The sequence below is a fragment of the Haemaphysalis longicornis genome, unplaced genomic scaffold (assembly GCF_048455015.1).
Source record: "Haemaphysalis longicornis isolate Haplotype H1 unplaced genomic scaffold, Haemaphysalis longicornis Haplotype H1 scaffold_1, whole genome shotgun sequence".
In the NCBI taxonomy this organism is placed as follows: Eukaryota; Metazoa; Arthropoda; class Arachnida; order Ixodida; family Ixodidae; genus Haemaphysalis; species Haemaphysalis longicornis.
In genome coordinates, this window is record NW_027526203.1 from 34,328,639 (window position 1) to 34,353,263 (window position 24,625).

Here is a 24,625-nt window from a genome sequence, read left to right on the forward strand (position 1 = left end):
TGAGTAGTTGTGTCTCCTTTCATGTACTTAAGCGCCTTTCCTACTTCCTCTTTAGTTACTGGCGGAACATCGCGAGCTAACCTTGTAGGCTCAGTGGTTTCCCCTGGTCCAACGTTAGTGGCGCATAGCTTGGTGTTGAATTGTTCAGCTATTCTTATTATCTCGTCCCTATTATGCGTAATGTTACCCTGTTCGTCTTTGAGTGCGTACATCCGGTGCCTACCAATAGCCAACTTCCTTTTTGTTTCCTACAAGGTTCCTCCTATTCCCAACGCTTCGTCGATGACTGCCAAGTTGTACGCTTGAATATTATTTGGTTTACTTCTGGTAATCAATTCTGACAGCTCCGAAAATTCAATTTGATCCTCCGTACTCGATAATGTTATGTTCTTACGCTTCGCAATAAGTTCTTTCGTTTCTGAGTTAGTTAAAAGTTCCTTCGTTTCTGAGTTAGTTAACAAGTTTGTTTCCTACATGTTGCTTTTCAATAGCCGCTGCTGACTCTCTGACTGCTCTTGTTAGGTTGTTATTTATGATGCCAATACTGCCCTCGTTCTCATGGTCTAAACACGCGAATTTCTTACCAAGGGTTATTTTAAACCCCTGCGTATTGTGTCTAACTGACTTGATGTTGGGTTTATTATTTTCTCTCTTTCCCTTTCGAGATTCAATCTTAGTTTGCACCTGACCATCCTATGGTCACTGCACTGAATGTTGCCTAGAACCTCCACGTCCTGCACAATACCTGGGTTGTCACTTAAAACAGCGTCAATTTTATTTTTTTCATCCCGTCTGGAGTTTGCCATGTCTATTTTCTACTTTTCGTTTGCGGGAGAAAGTGTTCATTATCCTCAGGGTATTTCTCTCCGCAAATCCAACTAGTGTACCTCGTCGATTGCTCGATGGTTACTAGTGCCTATTCCAGAATTTCCCACTCATTTTTCTCCTACTCTGTTTGCGCCAACTTTGGCGTTAAAGTCTCCCATTACAATTGTGAACTGTCTTGTTCTCTTAGTCACTGCTGACTAGACGCTTTCGTAGAACTATCTATGTCCTCCTATCATAGCTGGCTGTTGGTGCATAGGCTTGTCGCTTGTACTGCAGGTTACGAGGGCCGAACCGTTGCCCTTTTAAAGGGGGCAGAGATATATTACTAGAAAAGCTTGCTAAACTATTCTCAGAATGTTCAAGGACTTTAAAGGTACCCACATCCTTGAAAAACACCAACATAGATTTAATCCACACGAACGAAGATAACAAAGGTCTTAAGAACTACAGACCCATCAGCCATCTGTCACCAGTATACAACCTCTTTACCAAGGTTATAGCTAACCGCATAAGTGACAGCCAGGACATCCGACAACTCAGGGCACAGGCTGGATTTAGAAAAGGATACTGTACAATGGATTACGCCCTAGTCATCAACGAAGTAATAGAAAATGCGCAGTGTATAATGAGCCGGTTTACAGGACATTTCTGGACTGGAAGGCAAAGGGGATACCATCTCATCAAAATTGTTCACAGCATGTCTAGAGAGTGCATTCAGAAAGATTAACTGGAAAAACTCAGGTCTGCGTATAAACGGAATATGTTATTGCCATTTGAGGTTTGCATACGACATAGTCTTAATGAATCTTCAAAACAACCCCAAAAAATGAACTGCAGTCCGAGAGTTTCGCCGTGGGGCTAAAGATAAATATGAGTAAATCTATAGTAACGACAAATAAACAAGCTGAAGCGTACTTTTCAGCATGAGTAACGAAACACTGAAAGAAGTAGAAGAATATAACTACCTTGGCCAGGTGGTCAGTCCTGACCCCAACCACGGGGAAAATATCCGGCGCAGAATAAGATTGGGTTGGGGTGCAGTCGGGAAGCACTCACAAACAATGAAAAGTTAGCTACCTCTGTCCCAAAAAAGAGAGGTGTTCAATCAATGTATCCTGACAGTGGTGACATCCGGAACGGAAACCTGGCGCCTAAGTAAACAACTATACTGCAAACTTATATTCGCCCAACCTGGCATGGAGAGAATAATGATAGAAGTAACGCTTAGGGACACGACACGCGCAACCTGGATTACGGAATGAACTGGAGTAGAAGATATCACAGTTCAAATTAACAAAAAAATGGTCTTGGGCTGGCCATGTAGTACGATGAACTAACAACAGGTGTACCACGAGGGCAACAGAATTGACACCGAGAGAGGAAACTAGAATGGCCATTAACTGAATTGAGAGATGGAATAAGAAACTTCTGAGGCAAAGATTGGTCCCGGGAAGCGCAGAAAAGAAGCTAGTGGAGGTCAATGGGAGAGGCCTTCGCCCTGCAGTGGGCCCTAAATAGGCTGTAGTTGTTGATGATGATGACTTCTGTCTGACCACGCTGAAAACTTTCTGTGGTGCATTGTCAACTAACCCACCAAAATTGCGTCGCCAAACAGGAAGAACATGCGGCATTCACGTTTGATTGATGATGAGGTTTAACGAGCCTACGATACGCCGACGATGAGGCGCGCCGTAGTGGAGGACTCCAGAGTAATTTCCACCACCGGGGGATATTTAACGTGCGCCGAAATCTTGAACACGTGGGCGTTTTCGCTTTTAGCGTCCATCAGAAAAGGGGCCCCCTTTTCTGCAGGATTTATGCTACCCCATTGAACCTGAAGCGGATGTACGCGCTAATTTCGCATACATTATTCTCAGCTCTACTTACGTATAGGTTACGTACAGACCTTGAAGGAGATTTGATGAGTAAAGAAACATGCATAGCCACCCCATTTATGGCAGGTCTGGCGCCAAATTTGTTTTAACCACTGCTCCGAAACACTTGTTGGCTGAAGTGTTACAACTAGTACAATAGTAGTGGAACGAACAACCGTGTAACTACCACCGCTTGTCATTTTCTTCAATAATGTGCAGGTGCTGTCAGACGTAATCAGAACAAAGGCTCCCGAACGCATTCACATTTCTCTGCGCGACCGGCCCTTTAGTCCTGGTCTGTGCGCTGCGGAAGGCCTTCCCTAGTGAAAATGTATCCCCGATCTGAAAGCTGTGGAATGCATGTTGGGAGGTTGAAATTTTCTTGGATTCACGAAGCCTTGTGCTATTTACTTTTGAGAATATTAGCAAAGAGAGTTGTTCCAATATAGGACGCGCTGTCTAGCGGGTAAACTGGCCAACTTGCGATGTTGTCAGATTTGAACACATTTGAATGAACTGTTCAATTGATAAAACACATGTGTTACCAACCCTTGCAAGCTGATGTAATTAGCGAGGACATGATTGTTAACTTTACTGGTGCTGGGTGTACGTGTAGATGCCACACACAAAAAAAAAACTTGCAGTGCGGGCGTGTCAACTATGCACCTCTATCAGTTAAGGCTTTATTTGTGCACAAATGATTCATGCATTACTGTAGAAGCATGATCCTAGTAAAACAAATGACAAAACAGCTATATTGCTACTGTCACTCGGTGATCCTAGTGATTCCATACTTAAGTTATTTCCGACGGAGGGGGCTTGTTTGAGGAACCCAGCACAATCAATTTCCAAGATGTATATTATCTCTCATATTCGCTTTTTCCTTGGATACAACCTCCGCAAGAACATTTGCTAAAGTCACTGCAAATACTATGTCAATAGTCGTAAAAAGCTACTCTCCACATTGTTGTACCTAATAGTTTCAGCCAGCTGAGAACCTGTTATAATCATCTCGTAAAATGTAGTACTGCACTGAAAGCAAGCTTGTAAGCCGCACCACTAACCGCACTCAAAACGATTGTACAAGAAAAAACGGCATTTATAATATTCGCTTTCCGCTGATATAATGTTCTGAAGCTCGTACCAATTATCCTTTTCAGACTTTTGCATCTCGAATACCGCACCCTCTGAATCCACACCCCTCCATTCTTTATTTGGTAAACGCAACCATATCACATCATAAATTCGAAAAATGTGTTCAGGAAATGCTAGCTTTTTATGACAAACCAGTGGGACAATCAAGCTCATGAATTCTCTTAAAATTCTTGCTTGCTCTGTCTTGTACCGTTTCTTTTATTTTCAAGGAAGGCAAAGTTTGCGTCTACACTCTCAGATTTGCTTTCACATGTTCTGCGCTATTATTTACGCTGCTCCGTTTCGTTTTGAAATTTTTGTTTTCTGTTTGTATTGTATTTTGTATTTCTGTAATTTTATTTTGTTCTCATTTTTTAAAGGGAGGTTTGGCCTATGTCAAATGTTTCAACTCCTTTTGCGTTCCTTTCGTCAATTTTTCTTTTATGTTAAACTGAAAATAAAACTGAAATAAATACAAAAAATTGAACAACGTTTCCGCCATTTCTCATAAAAAGGATTTCATGCCTCAAAATTTAGGAACGTTCTGTAGCTTGGTGTGACTCTTCCTCAAAATTATCTAAAAATGACTTGGCCAGCAAGCTTTTCTAAGACGAGTGCTTAACTTGCTGATTCTGGCAGCTAGTTGTTCGCCCTCCGCGCATACATCACCGCCCGTATGAGACGTTAAACGTTACCCTGACGCCAACACTCCGACAACTAAACTCCCATCACATATTTGCTACGCTTGCTGTCCTACGTGCTTTCCTTAATATCTAAAGCAAGCGGCGCCCCCAAAGTGGTCACTTTTCCCATATCTAGTATCTGCACTCAAGTGTCTGTCATGAGCCCTCAGCCGCCGACCTCTATACTAATGGGTGCCTGAGGTTCCACAAAAGTACCACCGTTCTTCCATGAATAGACTCGACGTAGCATATCAATCCCTGCCTCAGGAATCGTTCGACGTGACTGGCTTATGAAGCTGCCCAATTTGGCAATGCCGGGGTGCGGACCACTGCGATTCTTTTATCGTGGAATGGTGTCGCAACGAGGCTTTCTCTTTTCGCAAGCACGTCGCCCTTAATCAGGAAAGTAAAGCGTCATCACCTGAATATCCTGTGTTCCGGGACCCTCTCCTTTCTGGTCAATCACTATGCTTCGAAGACTCAGTATGATGGAAGCAGCCTTTACGAACGTCTACAAATCGGGATGAATGCCTGCGCACGCTGTGGCACGGGAGAAACCGTTCAGCACAGCGCCACTGCGCGCGATGCGCGCTTGAGAGGCGAGTTCATAGCCAAAGTCAGTCTGTTCGATCATCCCTCATTCCCCATGGAACAAATCTTAGGAGATTGGTGCCGGTAACTATTCTCCTGGAAAACAACTAATCCGCCACCGCACTTGGCTCACGCTATTTGCCCTTGCGGTCGTTTGTAGCACATGGGCCGAAGAATGCGAGGGCAGACGAATCTTCACTCCCATTTCCCAATTTTCGCCTGCTCTCTCCTTTAGTTCTTGAACTGCCTCTTGCGTGTAGGGTGGCCAACCTGTTTTGGTACTTGCTTCGCCTATAATCACTTTGTCGTCTCCATGTCCTTTTCTATTTTGAGCCCGTGACTCACCGTGACCCTCTATGACCTCTTTGTGTGCTCCGAAATTGAGGCTCCACAACTGCGAGATAACGTAGATGCTAACGTTATTTACTACCAAACTAAGGAGTTCAGGCAGAAAGAAAAAGGGCGGTTACCACTGGTCGTCCATCACCATCGTTATCAACAACGGCATTTCATTCCTGTCCCAAAAGCCAGCTGCTGCACCCGGTAGAAAATGCCGTGTCTTGGAACCAACGTATACTCACTTGATATCGGCCTGTGCAAAGAGCACGGTGGGTGGTAATTTGTACGTGGCGGTGAGCACTCCCATAGAGAGGACGCCAACGGCTACCAAGGACGCATTCAGCACCACGCCCAGGAAAAAACGCCTGCGTCGCGAAAGCAAGAAAACAAATATAGAGCGCCACAATAACACTTCCCGGTGGGAGAAAAGATTTGGTCCCTAAGGCGCCGGATAGCCAAGCAGCACAGGGTCTCCATACGGCGTAGATAGCGGGAACAGGTTTATTTAGGGTCATTAGATCTATATGAAGTCCAGCAGCGAATCCAGGGAACCAGCCAAGGGAAACCGGAAAACTGGCATAAAAGGGACAAGGTGTACAAGAACAAAACACGACAGATCTACAAGAACAAAACCCGACAAACATCTTATAGAATACAGATTCCAAAATGAATCATTTGAATACTCTTGATTTCCTGTGAGATAAGAGAATGGAGTTATGTTCCTAATGAAATTGTAACTAGTTTATCCCTTGATACTTTTACTTCTAAATCGTCTAACTTTTTCTGAAATTGTCTTTCTGGATATGTGCTCTGTAGTCCCTACTGCCAAAACTTTCGTTTGATGCTTTATGTAATGCATAACCATTATTGTCCTTTGAATTCCTACGTTTTCATGCCTGTAGTCTATTTGGCTGTCATCATTGTTTTAATTGTGATCCTTGTTTCCGCTTTTGTGTATTGTAGAAAAAGAGCACGCTTATTTTTTTATGTATCCCCCAATCCAGCAAGAGCCTGCAGAGTTGACGCTAGCAGTATCAATAAATAAATAAATAAATAAATAAATAAATAAATAAATAAATAAATAAATAAATAAATAAATAAATAAATAAATAAATAAATAAATAAATAAATAAATAAATAAATAAATAAATAAATAAATAAATGAGGCGAAAAGGAGGAACATTGGGTAGGAAATTGTGCGCAGAGTTGAGGCACTCGAAGTTCAAGTGCAGTGAAAGTCCTCTGTTGGGCATTGCTCTGGTACCGGAGAACGAAAACAACCCCGGACAAATTTCCGGAACCAATGGGCTCAGAGAGTTTTTCACGGCCATTTCCTGACTTCAGAGATATAGGTCAGGGCTAAAGCGTGGCCAGCTAATCCAGTTGGCCATGCGATGGAGAGCACGAAGGGGATTGGAAGCACAGAGGCTGAGAGGTAACTAGGTTCGGGCAGCTCCCAATGAGGATGGAAGGCGGTCCAGTTGGTGCATAGTTTGGCCTGAAACAGCGCGCAGAAACCAAAAAAGTGCGAACACCTTTTTCCGTCATCTTGTGTTTTCTCGTTTTTTCACGCCATAATAGCCCCAACCATTAAAGGCCATTTCTCGAAGGAGGAACCCAGACCAGAACACACAGCGATTCACGGAGCTTGATGTTTGCAACGAATACCAATTTCCACGCCCCGATGTAGTGATGAAAATCGCCAAAAAAGTATTTGTCGACTGTATAATTTAGAAGAAGCTCCAAGAAGCTCCAGTAAGAACAACGAGTACCTAATGGTATAATGTATGTCGCTCTGTCTGTCGGTGGATGTAAGCAGGAAAGCACATGGACCGATTCAATGCTACTCGAAAGGGCCTGTAACTGCACACATGTAGTATTTGAATGTCGTATCCAGACCTGGTGGTAACGGAACATGTCACGCTCAGCAAGCGCGAGCAGAGCAATTTTTTGGGTAAAAATATCAATAAATAAAGAGTATATGCCGCTGATTGGACTATCCCGCTTTCCGCGCCTTCCCGCTTGGGACGAGCCTTTGAAATTCACATCCCATCACGAGAATTAAAATCTCGTGACTCTTCGCGGATTTTCAGTTGCAAGTAGACCTGCTGCAGAATTGTGCAAAACCGGATAGCTGCAGGCTTAAATGGCATCTGTATGAACACTAATTATTAGCCAAAGAAAGTTCAGCTAGCTTCATTTCATCTTACTCCTTGTCGAAACAGGCGAAATTTAAGCGAGTTTGCGGAACCGACAATGAACAGCCACCTAAGGCACCAACGGGTCAACGGGTCAACCCAATAATTCTGAAAACAGGGTTTGCATTTGGCTGATAGAAGGTATAAATATTGCCAGCGAAACTGGCAGATTGATGTTGCGTTTTTTTCCGGCTTTTGCATTGGAGCTGTTGTCCAATGTTGTCAAATAGTTTCAAGCAATAAGATATGTCAATTTCCCAGTGCGCATGCTTGGCATTGCTGCGGGCATCCTAAACGCGAACATTTCAAAATTAAAAATTGAAATTCAGAGAAGATCCTCAGCAATGTGGAGCTGCTTGTCCTCCTTTATCTGTGCGTCTTTTGTGCTATATCTTTTCGATGATAGACGAGGAGGCCTCTGCGTTAAATTTTTAAGTCCCGTCTGAAAACCCACCGATCCTGCGCTGTACACATGACAATGCAAAAAACACACCGCGTGTGCCCTCGACAAGTACAACGCGGACAAAGCTCATTCATGGTACCGAATGTGTTACTTTGGTAAACTATCATCAGCGTCGAGCCTACACTTGATAGAATGAACGGGTAACAAAGGGTGAGAAAGGAGAGTGAAACAAGTTTCTCCCCCGGAAAGCCGGGATTCAAAGAGGAGGGTCGGTCCCGCACGTCAAGGAGAGGCAGACCGAAGCGCGAAGCAGACAGGTCATCGATCAGGTACCCGCCGGGCTACTTATTTAGCGGCCGTCGTATCCACGCGAGAAAAACAAATCAAATCAGATGCGACCAAATGCGCTAGCTGCATTGGGAAGTCACTGTCAGTTGCTGTAAAGAGGTTTTCCATATATTGCCGCCCAATCTAAAGCGCGCGTAATAACGTGATGGAGTCCCCTTTAATGTTTCCAATTTACGTCCCCGAGTAATGAGTCAGCGTTTCACTTGATCGCCCCTTTTGGAGAGCCGATCGTGTGGTCATTATGGTTATTATTGTTTAATACATGTTCTTCCACAGCAGTCGGACCCGCGTCGCCGCACACTGCTCCATCTTGACTTCTTTTCTGACCGTAACCTAGCGCACTGTAACAGTTGCATGAAGCTAGCAATTGCCCCAAGCCGAGCATACAACATGTTTTTCCATGATGTAGCCGCGATGCCGTTGCCAGGGTCCACTAAATTACCAATATTGCTGACGTTTAGTTCCTCATTTGCCGAGTACTTGGTAAAACGGGAAGTTTGCGGTAATAATGAAAGGGATCATGATGACAAAATACAAACTCGGTTAATTAAAAAGACTGCTTTGACCAATGCCAATAATGCCTAGTTTATCGTTAACTTCAAAAATATTCCCGATACTAAGGAAAATATGTGACACAGTGGCAACTCCCGCTGCCACTTTCCGGGGATTTCTCTGTCGTCACATAATCTTGTTTGTGCGATTGGCGCACGGCGACATATGCCACCGCCAGGAAACACGACTGGACGATTTCAGTTGGGCCTCTAGTTCAGCTTGGTCGTATTACTCCAATGCTAACGTGCAGTCAACACGCTGATAAATATTTTTATAGTGCTGGCCCATTACACACTCCGCCCTTTCCATTATACGTTACTGCAGTGCGGACATTGATACATCTTTATTATTTTTGTGTTTTGTTTTAGGTTAGAAACGTATATCGTGGTTTGTAGCGAGCTGAGTGAGTTACCAAAAGCTAGCTCTTTCAACTTGAACAAAGTTGTCTGTGGCCCTACGTCGACACCTACATGATATTTCCTAGATTAAACAAGATGGCTGCTCTTCATTCCACAGGGATTTAACAGCACACTCTGGCCGATAATATCCCCTTTGAAAGATAAGTCAATGTTCGGTACAAAAGATCGCAGTTGACGTTCACCAAATAGGCATTCGAGTTCGTGAAATCCGCAGAGCAGCCCTCTGACCCACGCGCAAGCAAGCAAACAAGCACACATTTCCAGGGCCTGGAACGAGGCTACTATCTTCATTCTTGGTCGCAAAGTGAGCAGGAGGAGAAAAACTAAAGGAAAAGCCGGGAGGTTATCCAGGCGTATAGCCGGGTTTGCTACTCGGCACTGAGGGAGGCGATCAGTGGATGAAAGAGAGCGCAGGCGAAAAGGAGAGGTTAGGAGATGGCGCGCGCACACAGTTTAGTCCCTTTCTGGGCACTATAGTCGTTCATTTGGGCTTGTGTCCTTCAGAAAACGCAGAAGGGTTTTCGTTGCCTTCTGCGAAGTCGACCATCGGAATCGACGTCTAAGATGGTCCGAACTGTGAACGGTTCATTGTCCAATCGGCTGAGTTCGGCGGCAAACATGCGTCTTTCCGGTGAATACTGGGGGTAACGAGGAAGCGCATGCTCGATTGTCTCTTCAACCCCGCAGCCATCGCAGTGAGCGCTACTGGCCATTCCCATAAGGAGTGGGTAGGCTTTCGTGAAAGCCACTCCCAACCACGGTCTACAAAGTAAAGTATACTGTGATCGATACAGCCTACACGGAAGACAGCGCTGTAGTAGAGGGCCCTCTTTGTTGAGGCGCGGATGCAGGAAGTCCGCTGTATTTCATTGGCTAATTGAGGTCTTGTACTTCTGCGTAAATGCCCCACGTTGGTACACGGGCCATGTGTGGGCATGGCAGATGGGCATAGGCTGTTTGGTTTTTTCTTACACCAGATTACCCGTCATCGAAATAGCATAAGCTGTTTACCCTGTTTTTTATAGTCCACTTTTTAGCTAATAACAACGCACCCGCCATGGTAAATTATTTTTTCCGTTTCCTGTCGCATTATAATATTTAAACCTGCATATAGAAACGCGCACTATTTTTCCGTATATTTTCTTACCAAGTAAGGAGTTGTGGCCACTTTAGACGCCTACGGGCTGGGTTCGGTAACTCGTACTAAACAATGCACTCTATTTGTAAAATATGCATGCACATAAAATGTTAAACATGGCTTGGGTAGAGGAAAGGAAGCCTTTCATGCTTACTAGAGAAAATTAACATAACAATTGTCGCAAAAGAACATAACCGTTTCTTGCCCGTGCTGGACTCAAAAAATATGAGCGGAAGGCCTTGCCCACGATGAGATTGTGACTGAATGATCATCTCATGCTAACAATATTTTGACGTTCGTCAAAAAACTAGGCACAGTTCCGCACAGAAATTGTGCAAAAGCCGCGTTTTGGGCAGCGTGATTCGACACATACGAATTTGCTTTTGAAAGCTTTCCTTTGACAGCAATTGATTATGTGCCAAAATAAGGTCGATTGCCGCTGAGTGCGAAGCTCTGCGAGATGAACCAACATACACATCCATGCCTATAGTTGCTGTTGCTCTTCTTCAACACTCCAAGCAAACTCGATCGCACTGTACTTCCAACATGTTATCTTTATGCCCTCTTCTGAGGCTTTAGCGGAAATTCCAGGGAATACAGTCATATATGCTCATTCGTCAACACGGAAAATATTTCTGTCCTTTTAATGAAGAAACCTCGCGAATGATTTCCACCTGTTGCAACCGTACTTCAGTATAATCTTTGTTTTTGTCACGAAGTATCTTACTTTGTCCATTTACCTAGTTTACACCTTCCACCTTTTCACGCCCCGTCCCTCCCGAACTACAGGCTTACTTATGCTGGCTATAAGTTGTCCATCCCTCGGAATACGTGCCCGTCTAAATTTTACCTTTTTCTGTACTATATAAGGTGGGTGACTCTCACGTAGTGTGCTATTTGTGTCTAAGCGTAAATCTAACAAATTTATTTGAACGACCCCTTCGAGCTGTTTATAGTGTTTCTTGAATATACTTTATAACCCGCCTTCACAAGAGACCACGTGAAACATTAATTGAAACATTTTTTTCAACAACACAGGCAAACTTTGAAGGCTGTGCATCTCAATTGTAATCCCTTGTGTGCGATTTCTCATCTACGCGGGCAATGTCACCTGTGTGCTACAAACCGAGACCTCGCCTTGCAGTGCCGTTATCTGCAGCAAGCCCTGGACATTTCCCATGCCTTTGCACAATCAGCCGGTCTGGACATTTCTGCCGAGAAGTCCTGCTATGTACAAGTGGCTATATATAATAAGGCGGGGAGGAATCTAGCCTCCAAGGCTAACTTTCAAAATAAATTTGGTTCAGCCATGATACCAGTGAAGAAAGAGCTGCGGGTGCTCGGACTTCGGATCCATCAGTCGGGTTCGGGTAGTCCTTAGCTCCGAAGGGCGCGGAAGGACTCCTCGACGACCTTGCACTTGATCCTCTGGATTGCAACTCGGAGTGAAGGAGCCCACATGGAGGTGGCTCGGCGACTTGTACGCACTGTTCTTCAACCGCGCCTTTTCAACCAGGCGCAGTTTCACAAACTCAAAGCACAACCATGGGCTTCGCTTTACGCTAACAACAGAGGGGCCATGCGCAGCGTCACGTCACTTCTCGTATCACCCCAATTCCTATCTTACAGGAGTGCACCCAGCTCAATGCTATCACGAAGCTTGCAAATCAGATTGAAGAAGCAAGAAATGTCAATCGTTTTATATACCTATAGTCGGAGTGCTCCATTTGCATTTCTGTAATGAGCCTCCTGTGACTTCAACCATAGACGACCTTCCACCATGGTGCTATACAGCATTAGCAACCATTAAGACAGCGAAGCTCCGCCGCCGTGAACAGCCAGCGCCACCCTGCGTATCGTACACAGCGCATCCATTGTACGGCATGGAGGATGGACCGCTTTCCTCAGTTCCACACCCTCAGAACTGAGAGGCTCGCGTTATTATTCCACGGACACGCCAGACCCGCTGCTAGTGGGCTCCAGACTGTATATGACGGAATCAAACCTGCAAGCGCAACCCCCCACATCAAACAGGCGCATATATACACAGACTCGCTCAGTGCTGTAAAGCCCCTGAAGGAAGCGGAGAAGACTCCTCAGATCTGTCAGCACATTCACAGCCTCCACATGACCGCACAGCCAATGATACGCGTACATTGGGTAGAAGGGAGCGGTCACAATTTTTTCAACCAATTAGAGGCCACTCTTTCACACTATCTTGCCCCACCTGAATCTGAATCCACCCCTAGCCCTCTTCCTGGTGATCCACGCTCCCGCCTTTTAGCCATGAAATCTCTCCTGAGAAGGGACACACGTGCTTTAATTCCCCCCATGCGTCTGCTCCCACCCCCCTAATTTTCCCGGGTGGAGGAAGTTTCTCTCAGGAGGCTTGGGGCTAGGGTGGCCCTCACACCTTCAGTCACCTGGACTTGGGGACCCGCACCAGAAGACCCAGGAACATGTCCCAAGTGTGCGGCTCCGGTGGCTGAAGAGGATGTCAAACATTTCTTGTGGACGTGCACAGGAAGAAGTGTAGCTCGGGACAACTAAGAGTGGTTGGTCTCCGGTGGAATAAACTGCGTGACTTCAAGCTGTGGGTGCACGAAGACCGCTACTGGAGGTCGCTGCTGAACATTTAACACGAGACCGGACTCCATGCCTACCTTTAGACTTGTCGAGTGACGACAATTTCCTGACTACCTGTGATTTTGCACCCCTTCTCTCTGTTGTACCTACTTCCTTATCTTTTCTTTATATGCCGCATCACAAAAATACAACAAAAGAACTCAAATGCACTTCAGTCTACGTGTATTCTATGCCTGCTTTTCCTGTTTGATGTCTCACGGACAATTTATCTGAAATAACTTTGCCCTTGTACCTTCTTTCCAGTATTCCAGAAATAATGTCAAAAGGCTGTTTCGGAGCTTGTCAGCACACACTTCTTTAGCATTGTCCAAGTCGCGAATTCGTAGAGCGTAGATGCCACGTTTTGCGAAAGAACTGAGAAAAAAATTCTGCCTGTGGGCAATTCAGGCAATGTTTCGAACTGTCAAAGGGTGCTCTTCAACCGAGTCCTGACGTATGCCAGCTTACGTGTGCGCCAGTGTCTGCGCCAATGATTTTAGCTGGAAGCGCTGTCCCATTTCGCCTTGCGACATGAAAGGCAAAACAACTCCTATTACGATGGAAACCTCACCCTCCTTGGATTGTTTTATGCATGGCCACCAAAGATGGCAAATATTGTGCCTCCTTTCTTGTTGTCTTTCCTTTGAGAGGGAATGGTGAGAGGGGTGGTCATTGTGCCAGAATAACTACTTCCAAAACGGATCAGGGGCTGCCCGACCTCATTTTTTGACCACTGTGTTAGTAAACAAAAATAGAGTGGTAACGATAAAGACTCAAAGATAAAGACAACGACGATGGTTGAGCGCGAAGCTTTCTCATGGTGGTTCCTTGGTTGGTCAATCCCAAACTGCCAGTAGCTACTCTGGAGGTATGTACAACTTTTCGCGAATAACTGCAGCAACTTTCGGGTATGCACTCCGTAGACCTAACATTTTGGTAAGGGTCTTCGGCATGAATCGGTACCTGCTGCTTGACGTACAGTGAGTGCTTTTTCGAGTTTGTTCACGGTGTTAAACCTCAGAATGTGACGTTCGCTGTTAACGTATTAAACCTCAAAATTACACGTTAGGCCAACCGTCTTGTGGCTAACAGCCGTACGGCATGCAGAGCAACATCATTCTACTCGTACGTCGAAGTGTGGATAACAATTTTGTCCCCGTTCACCAAAGATAAGGATGTTTGGCATATGTACGTCGCGCCGTCGCACGCCTGCGTCACCTCCTCCTGCTGCACATCAACCTTTAGTGGAAGGACTCTAACCGATCTCTCACCAAGCTTCGCAGGGAAGCGTTTTGATTTTCTATAGTTCACCCACGATCATCATCACCATCAGAGAAAGTCGGCTTTCCTGAAGTACGTTTTCGTGTACGGACATGATCAGTGAGAGACTGAAAGCTGCGCTTTCAAATGTCAAATGGGATGACTAAACGTGTGCATTTGGATTACACGCAGGTGTTATGCAGGTGATTCGTAATATTGCCACTTGTCTTTGCACGAGACACTCAGCGGTATGAAATATTAACCGAGGGCCGTTGTTTCTGCGCTGACTCATGCCTACTTCCATTGACCGTAGTAGTGACTCTTCTTACTTTCTTCTAGTGAAGTCGTGTAGGGCGCTCATTTTCTGTGCTGACGGGAACCAGTTGGGTCACGATCACTTTTATGTGACCAACCATCGGCATAAGTTCACCCCGAAAAACATGAAAATCCGACAGGGTTCCCAGACCTTCCGAATAACGCAGCGCTTCGTTCGGCTTCGTCATCACAGAATATCGGAGCATGGTAAAATTTCTGCGCTCCGAAGAGGTCATAGAAACTCCTCAAACGGTCACTCCCCGTCGGTTGCACAAGTCCATTCCAAAAGATTGTCTTCCCATCTGTCATGAAACAAGGCATCACCGCTATTGTCCGACTTCTTTGCAGTTGTAACGCTAAAATGGTTTTGATGTGCACTTTAAAGCAAAGCCAAAAAGGAGGTTTCAAAAGTCCCGTTGAAGCATCTGCTGAGCAAAACCACTATCGGAGTAGCGTTCTGAGTTGGTAAATGCCAGAGTTTTCGTAGTTTTTCCAGGCGGTAAGAAGAGAGGGAAAGCTTGCACGTGGCCCAATGTAAGGATCTTTTTCAGTCTGTTCCTCCTTCTTTCTCCTTTCTTTGGCAATTGACGCACAAGGTGCAGAAGGATTTGGAGCGCCTCACACCTGCAATTTTCTTCCGTATGTGGGATGCCAAGAAGTCTTGTCAAGCGTCGCACGCTACTGAAACAGTTGCCCTGCAATTGGAACCCTCGCTTCATATCTTCCGGGGTCGCCCATGCGTAGAAGAATAAAGTGCTGGGCCCGTCCAGGATGCACCAAGAACGACTTTTGCGGACCAGGGCGGACGCTCAACTATGCATATCAGCGCACTATACTCCGTTCTTCGGCTTTCCCTTCCACAGCACTCGCCTTGAATATAATCCGCCCAAGAAAACTAATAATAATAATGCCCTTTCTCTTGTTTTCTCTCTGTTTCTCTGCCCCTTTAGAAAAAGAACCTTCTATCTGTCTATTTTTGTTTCTTTGTGTCTCTTTCTCTCTCTGTTTTGCTTGCCCTCTCACTCTATATATCATTTTTCTCTTTCTCCCTTTCTATGTCTCTCTTTTTCTTTCCCTCCCTAGTTCTCTCTCCTACAGAGAAAATACAAAACAGTAGACTACTTTGGCGGCTGACGCTGAGGCTACTCCATCATTTTTTATTTCCACTGCCGCTCTACACCGATTGGCCAATACAACTGGGTCTTCCTAGCAACGCGATACCCGAAAACAGGTGCCCTTACTTTTGATTGAGCGTATTCCTAGCCATCTAAACCAGCCATTTGAATAAAATACACGTTTTCTTCATAGCAAAGTTTCCCTTATAAGACTAGCCCTATATCGTATTTAACGTGACACTTCACTAAAGTAAGCTACATATTGAGGCAAACCTGGAATTGCAAATCATTAGGATTGTGGACTCAGTGTTTATAGAATGCATTGCTAATTCAACCTCCTCGCTGAAACTATCAACAACATCGTCCTAGTGAGTATGAGTTGGTGCGCAGGCCTTGTGAGACTTTCTACCTTTCTTTCTTAACCAGCTTGATACCAACGGTTTCATTATTCTCACTGGCATTGAAGAACTACCTCACATTTTAAACTTGCTCTTTAATTTTGTATGAAAAACACTGCTGCCAGCTCTCTGCTTTAATATAGGCCCGGCTAACGCAGAATGTGCCTCCTCGTTCACATTCTAAAACCTCTAACACTTGTTCTAACCTCGCTTAGCCCCATTGTATCATACTTTATGCCAGCATGTTTCTTTAATATCGCATCTCAGGTGCCTTCTCTCGGAAGAGTTTCAGTGTTGTATGAAACTAACGTTCTAATTTAAGTGGTGGCCTCTTCGGTCACAAATAATTTTATCTAAGTGGACTGTTTCGCTTATCTGACCACCGACCTGCTCATATGCTCAACAGCTGCTTATGACGATGGGCCTACGGTCCGGCCTGTGGTTCGTAAGGGTGTGGTTCTAAGATAATAATCCAGATTTTCCAAGTTCGTTGCGGGTGTGGAACTGCTTTGTGCTTTGTTGTACTTTGGCCGCAAGAATTCCTTATAATATAGTTATACATATCTAGCCTTCTACTCTGCAGTCGATCAGCTTTTGTTCTTAACCGCAGAAGGCAGCACTTGTAATACGCGTAACAACCATGGGCCCTCGGTGTTCCCCAAAAGGTCTCCCTCCCAAGTACTGTCCGAAAGCATGGGTGCTTGTCCTCGGTTATAATGGGAAAACAAACATAGCCACCTTGCTTAACCAGATGCTCACGCACCGGCAGAAAGTAAGCATTAAGAATTTTTTTCAGAAACTAGTAAGTACAGTACTTCTTTACGCACGCTTACGTACTCCAGCTGGGTACTCCAAAACAACCGGGTAATTCCTACGAAAAATACCCAAACAACTTGCGTTCCCTAAGTGTGGCAGTGGGATATACGGAGACTTACCTTTGGAGAACAAATATGACAGCAGTGCCCACGAGGCAGAGTTGGATCAAAACTGCGAAGTACCATGTGATTTCCAGGCACTGCAGAAAAGTAGACGAGCAACGAAACTTGAAGTTCCAGCAGGGAAAAAAGAGGGTTGAGAACGCGATTATTCAGCAGTTTGCTCCAAACCCATGCATGCGAAGTCACACCCAACAGCTTCGCGGTGCTACAGCAAAATAGCTAGCAACTGTATTTCAAAGTGTAAGTGTCTAGTCCCTATATTTGTACGCCGAATTAAGGATGAGGTGTACAAATGCTCTTTCAGTTGCTCTGGCTTCGGTAGGAACATATGTACGCAACTGCGACGCACTGAGATACTGCGACGCACTGGTTGCAACTGCGACGCACTGCGTACGCAACCGCGACGCACTAGATACCCGTTCACACTGGCTTTATGAGGATGTAACTGGCGGAAATCGTATATAAAATATAAGGGTATCGTATTCTGCCATTTCTGTCACGAGCTTGTAGAGCATTGTTCAGCAGCAGGTGCACAAAAGAGGCAACTAGAAGTCAGAGGGATGCTCATTATGCCCCACTACTTCGTTTAGTTTTTGTTCACTGATTCTTTCTCCACCATCTCCCTGTTTTCCCGTTAGTTTTCCGCCCTCTTCAACACGCCTCTTCGCTCTCTTTTTGGCTTCGTAACACTGTTTTTGTGCCACCCATGTTTTCCTTCTTTGACTTCAGTTCCTGTTACAAATATAGCTCAATATTTTGTCGCTCCAATTTTCTAGGATCCAACGTGGTAGCAACCTTTTATTTTATTTTTATTTTTTCAAACGAACGTATTTTATTCAAACAAGAACATGCGTGGCTTTCCTGAACCTTATGGATAAGGTGAATTATGAAAAAAACCATAACGCTTTCCCTTCGGAATGACTGGTTCACGGGAAGCTTGACGTCAGTGAAAACAAAAACAGCAGAAATCTAAACGCAATAACCACAAAAAGAAGATGGAAACACTTTTGCGGCAACCAAAAAGCAATTACCCAAATGAATACACAAAACCACCGATCGACCAAAACTAAGCCCTTTCATTTCGCTGAGCTTTATCCGAACGCAAACTTTCGGTATACTTTATTGTAGAGGGTTCTTCTGCGATTATCTGGAACGTTTATGTTATACAATGGCTGTCCGCAATTCCGCAGAGCGAACCCATGCAACGCTAAAGGGTGAACCGCCCGATGAGAGCGAGCGACCCCGCCTGCGATGTGGCATGGTGCGAGCGACGACGCTGGGTGGCTCCCATTGTGTTGTGACATAGAGCGACACTCGTGCGCGCGCCCCCGCGCAAGCTGCGAAGGGCGAGAAAGAGTTGTTCCTGAAGAGCACGTGGATAAGCTTAGTTTTGCGGCAAGGCTATTCGGCCTGGCCAATCCCCCCGAGTGGGTACGTACTACGCACTGGGAAGGCATAATCATGATCATCCATAATCGTCATTAGACCACGTGGATAAATTTGGCGTTACAAAACGGCGTTTCGGTGTACTCCACCACCGACGGTATAAGTCAGCCAATACAACCTTCGGTTGAAAAAGCTCCGGGAACGATGTTGTTATAGCGCTGATCATGACACCGAAACTAATATGGAGATATGTTGGCCCGTCAATACCGCCGCAAAACGCAGCGAGCCTATGCTCTTCTGGAAAATGAATAGTATAAGCGGACTGCGAATCAAGTTGGTGATGTTAAAGGAAACTGCGTTTCAAAAAAAAAAGGAATGTATAGAACCGGAATATAACACACAGCATTATTTAGGTCGGATTTAATTTCGGTTTCTGTATTTAAACATCAGCTTTCATCAAACCGAGAAATACCATTGTTGCAGCGATTCCTGGCTGTCGACTGCGTTTTATGGAAGGTACCAGTACTTTTGTACAAACGATGTGCAAATATAGTGGGAGAGTGCGACAGGAGACAGCTTTTTCTTCCTCCACACGGTTCTCTAAAATCTCATCATGCTCCCCGGTAATCATGCGCTACGGCTAATGCTGAACTTATCCTCCCTTTGCACTTTTTCAAGCTACGTTTTCTTCGTCTCACTGATGGTGGTGCCGTAACCAAAACGCGCTGCAGGAAAGCCAACTTTACGCAGTGAGAGGGCAAGTCATGATGATGGAGATGATGATGATAATGAAAGGAGCAAAAACACTTCCCGTGGTAGGATTCGAACCTGGGTTCTTCCTGTTATGAAGCGAACGTCCATAGATTGCGCTATTTCAGACTCAGTGGGCGATGGAGGGGTAGGAGGGGTGGCTCAGCTTTGTCGTGAGGGATTCGTTTGCTGTCGTCTCTGTTTGGACTTTAACTGGTACCTAGATTGCGCCTTGATTGTCTACGCTTGGACTTTCCCTCTCAGGCGGTTTGCAATTCGATCGTTGATTGCAGCGGCTTTGACTTTCGCGCTTGGCCATTTGGTTTCCGCAGGCAAGAAAGCTTCGCGTTTCAACGATCGTCGTCGTTAGACGGAGGGGCTTGTGAGTTTTTTATCATTTGTATGCTGCATTGACAGGCGGTCGGCATTGCAACGGGAGAAGTTGGGACAGGAGCCCGTTTCATTCCTTTATCCTTCCCAATGTAGTGCCGCAGATGGGACCGGCGGGCGTGTCGGAAGAAAAAGGTAAAAATAGCATGGAAGCAACGTCCAGCTGACAGACGCAGGAGTAATGATCGAACGGCTTTACAGAAGTGCACGTAGAGCCCTCATGCCCCTTAGGGTCTCCTGGACCTAGTGCAGTGTATTCTTTGAAAGCCGTCGTTAATATCTATATTTTACTACAGTGGCGGAGGTACTCGTAAACAAATTAAGTTTTGAGTATGCTAGAGTTAGGAAGAGAAACAATTACCACATCGTATTTACCCGTATGCTATCCCAAGCGATTCCCTTGTTAATAACGCGTGTAAAACGCACTGCTGAGTCCAATTCACCCCAAACTGTTATGCTTTCATCCACTCAACGGACACTGTCCTAGGTTCTTCAAGACTGATTAGTGTAATAAAAGTATACTTTGCTGTTTGGTTGCGTATCTGCTATTTGATCGTTTTCTGTCGTCCATGATGCCTGCTATTATTCCTGCATGCACATTGTGTAATCCCTTCTATGTACCATGAGAGAAATTTGCTTCCACTGTTTTATTTTTGCTTATTACTGTTTCGTTTCACACTCAAAATAACTTGTTGCAAGTGACCACTTTTCAGTTCACCCTACAAACAGAACAAGGAACACCAAAATTTCGACGGCGCACAGCGCTGGCGCTAGCAACTGAAGGGCACCCCTTCCATCGCGACTCGTTATACAACTGTAGGGACACAGTGGCCTGCGGTACAAAGAAAACTTGTTTTTGTGAAAAGGACATAATCGTCAGCTCTGTGTGTTGTCGCAATTCTGTTGTCCTGAGAAAGACCTGTAGCCAACCCCTGCATAAGTTTATGAGCCAACTAAATCCCATTCAGCATTGCGCCTCTTTTTCATGCCTACGATGCATAGACACTGTGAAGTTTGCTCTCCTCGACAGCCTTATTGACCTCCACATTGACACCTTGCAATGCCCCGGCCAAACCAGGTGGCGTTGCTTGGGCAGCGTACCCTGTCACTGGGGGCCACGAAGAGGTTGTTCACGAAGAGCACATTGAGCCACCAGTTGTCGTGGCAGTTCTGCGCCACGGCGTCCATGGTCTCCTTCCACATGGGCCCCGAGCCGATGACAGGCAACAAGATGGCCACCATTGTGGCCAGCAGCATCGCTACGACGGCCCTGCACACACCGCTCACTCATTGGACTCTCGAAACAAAGCAAATTCTTAAAAGCCGCATCCATTACATTACTGACTGAACGTATTGCAGGCGGCATTCATTACTACATTTATTCTCGCAGCATAATTAAACCATTCGTCAAAGGTTTCATTTTCTCGTTTCCATTTAGTATGCGGAAGGGAGCAGTGACCTCTCTCTTGTTGCCGCATTTCGACTCGGCAGGATTAAAATCCACTCTTCGGGTTAAGAAGGTGAAATACAAGCCACTACCTAGCGACGTCACTGTTAATAATAACTACGGGCATCATATTCTCCCTTTTAAGGTTCCGCGTAATATTTTGCAGATTCCAGATGCACAATATGCCAGGAAGTTTGGTATGCGATCCTTTTTTTTGCGACCCATCTGCCGAAGAGAGTCTCCATACCCTCCACACGTCAAGTTAGCAACTGAGAGGACAACAAAACTGCCTTGTTTCTTCTGTAAAAAAATCCGCCCAAGAAAACTAATAACAATAAAGTAATACTTCTAGCTGTGCACACGAAATACAGTTCCAAACCGTGAATACTTGCGCACGTAGTCAGGCCTCTAAATAGAAAAATATTTGTGTTGACGGCGGAACAAAAGCGGCTTTGTTATCTTTACTGTGCCTGAGATTGTTCTCTAATGCGCGCAGCAACCCGCATTAAACGAACACTGAAGTGAATTTATCATAATTTAGTCTTTTTTGCATAGCATGGGCTGACTCAATGAAACACACTTTTAATCGTTAAGGGGGTCGATAAAGCAGCATTCAATTTATAAAGCCTGAAAGAAGAAAAAATACCAAGCGACATTTGCGGCGGCCGCAACAACTAACGTGACGCGTATGTGTATTGCGATGTCATTCTTCCGGCCACAAATCTTGTTGAGGCTTACTTCCAACACAACAAACGAATTGCAATATGCATGCGACAACCCGCCGGCGGCCGGCCGACTGATTCTTTCAGACGGTCGGCGAGCCGCGTGGTTGGAGCAGTCAAGCCAAGCCTGTAAGAGCAAGCGTCCTACAAAACGGCGTAGGAAATCGCAAGGAGGGTGCATAGGGGAGGCCAGCCCTTTAGAATTGATTTTTCTGCTAACTCCGTTCGCGCAAATGCACCCAGAGTGGTCGAAACATTGCCTAGGGACTACAGACTGCGATTTGCGAAGTAATCCAACAATGCTTACAAATTACTTAAGTGTTTATTTATGCAATTACATGCCAAAGACAGCCTTGAAGAAAAGTAGAACTATAAGCCTGCATGCAATTTGTTTTTTATAAACATTCCAATATTTTTAGGCCTGCACGTCCCGTGATCATATCGTTGCACAAGGCATGACCCTCGTACTCTACGTCAGCGCAATATATAAAATATTATGACTTTTCAGATTGATTCACGTCCGTTCAGAATAGTGAAGTTTTTTTAGTTTTCAAATTTTGTTTCAATTGCGCTATGACACCGTGTTTGCTACGGAGCTCGTCTCCTGTTTATCTGAATTCATGAGTTTTCAACGTTGGCAGACGCCCGCCTTTCGTCGTAAGCCAAAAATGTACAAATTATTGGGAGTGCGTGTGCGTGTGAACACTTTAAGCGTATACATCAAACGTAGTGGCTAGAGTGCCGTCCGACGGCACTCCAGCTCAACGCTGCAGTCATGGCTAGTGTGCCGTCCGACGACATTCGAATTTTTAAGATTGGGCTGTCACAGACCAGCGTGTCTGCCGTTGTAGTGTAGAGGTATGGCCTTAGCTTCCTGTTACCAAGGGTGGTGGTGCAAGTCCGGCTCTTGCCTTCATTATTTTCCTTTAAATCTCAAGTTGTAATTACAATTTGAATGGCTTAGATCAGTTTTCAGTGTTTGAATATATTACTTTCTGTTCTTTAGGTTATGTTAGGTGTGTCTACGTTACGTTACGTTAATGGAAGGCGAAGTAGTACTAGACGCGGCATTTTTTCATGAAAATGTCGGTGGACGTCGCTTTAGTCTAGTGCTTATAGTACCGGCAGGCGGAACTCTGGACACTGCCTATCTCTAAACATAAAATCCCTTCGCCTCTCTATGCAGGACTACTTCCATTTCACAGTTTCCGTAAAGGAAATCCCAACCAATCGGCCAAGACAGGCGGCTGTTCTGGAACTTTTTTAAAAAAGCGTTAGATACAGCTTTGTAGAGTGCTGTAAAGGCCAGTGAGCTGTAGTATAATTAGCAATGGTTTTTGAAGTTCCTGCCACAACTCGATGCCGCTCGCTGCTATACATATATGCCTGCACGGCCGCCTGGTTTAAAGGAAGCAGAAAACTGTCCCAAGTCTACCGACACTGACGCTACATATTGTTACGTGGCGACAGGACACATATGAGACGAACGATGGGATGGGGTGAAGCAATCTATTTACAGAACGGGCATAGCGGCCATGACACCGACCTCGCGCAAGATGCGCGCCAGGAACATCGTCATCGTCGTAGTCGTTCTTCGGTCAAGGGGCTGTGAGGCATTTCCCACCTTAGTCCCGTAACATCACCCCTCGGGTCGAGGACGACCGTCCCGGTCAATGCCGAGGCAACGTGAGGATTGCGATGCGGTGAGCGATGCGATGAAAACATACAGTGGAGCTTTGCCTGCCGCCACAGATGAAGATGACGTCCCTGTTGATGCCTGGCCCAATAGAAGCGATGTCTTCAAGCAGGAAAGAACTGTCGGCGGAATTCGAACCACGTCGGACGACAGGGCTGGGGGCACGGCGACTTCTTTGGTCTGTTCTTGGCTTGTATCGGCTGGTCTTCAGTGGCTGCACACGGGCTGGGGACACGAGGAGGGGCACGTGGTCGAATGCAGGTCGCAGTGGGCTGGGGCTGCCCGACATGGCCGGCGGTCCCTCGGCGATTTCACCCAAGGCTGAGACGATGCGATGCGGAGGCCAAGATGGGGATGATCCCGCACCTCAACCAAAATGTTACATGGCGGCAGGACACAGATGAGACGAACGATGGGATGGGGCGAAGCAATCTATTTACAGAACGGGCATAGCGGCTATGACACCACCCTCGCCCAACATGCGCGCCAGGAACCTCGTCGTCGTCGTAGTCTTTCTTCGGTCAAGGGGCTGTGAGGCATTGCCCACCTTAGTCCCGTAACAATATTAGATAAGAGGTATTGGAAGACTCATACCTGAATGCTTTGTGGAGCACGTTGAAGATAGGCTGTCGCCGCCGGCCAGTTGACTCGTGATCCACAAGGCCGTGATAGCCGAAGAGAAATCCGCTGCGCGACAAAAAGCGGTGAAATAAAACGCCCCATTTGAAATTCATCCAGCCACCTCACAGCCACCGGCTGATTGTAGATATCAGCGAGGTGTTCACAGCGTGCAGGTGGTAACCAGTGATACTCCTATTGATGGTCTTTAATTGAGCCATCTTACAGTAACTTCCTTGAAGACCTACATGACGCCATGTCGTTGACGCAACTTGTTTGATGACATCGAATAGGTGGACCTTAGCTTCAGGGGATCAATGAGTGTTAGATGGAATTATCTCAGTGTCTTCCATTGCACAAACATGCCATTTAACTTGACCAACATGGCCGCTATTTCTACCAATGGTAGTTTTTTGTTTTTGTTCCCCGTTGCCATTCCACATCCCGCCACCATTAGC

General features: G+C 45.6%; 1 protein-coding gene across 1 annotated transcript in view; it reads right to left on the reverse strand.

Annotated features, from left to right (window-relative positions):
- The window catches only part of LOC144163010 (nose resistant to fluoxetine protein 6-like), a 206,170-nt gene that overhangs the window by 56,403 nt on the left and 125,142 nt on the right, over positions 1-24,625 (reverse strand). Inside the window, exons 8-11 of the mRNA XM_077693822.1 lie at positions 24,144-24,236; positions 20,786-20,954; positions 17,156-17,235; positions 5,692-5,814 (exon numbers count right to left, since the gene is read on the reverse strand). Of these exons, the coding sequence (XP_077549948.1) occupies positions 5,692-5,814; positions 17,156-17,235; positions 20,786-20,954; positions 24,144-24,236 (465 nt within the window). The remainder of the gene's footprint in view (positions 1-5,691; positions 5,815-17,155; positions 17,236-20,785; positions 20,955-24,143; positions 24,237-24,625) is intronic.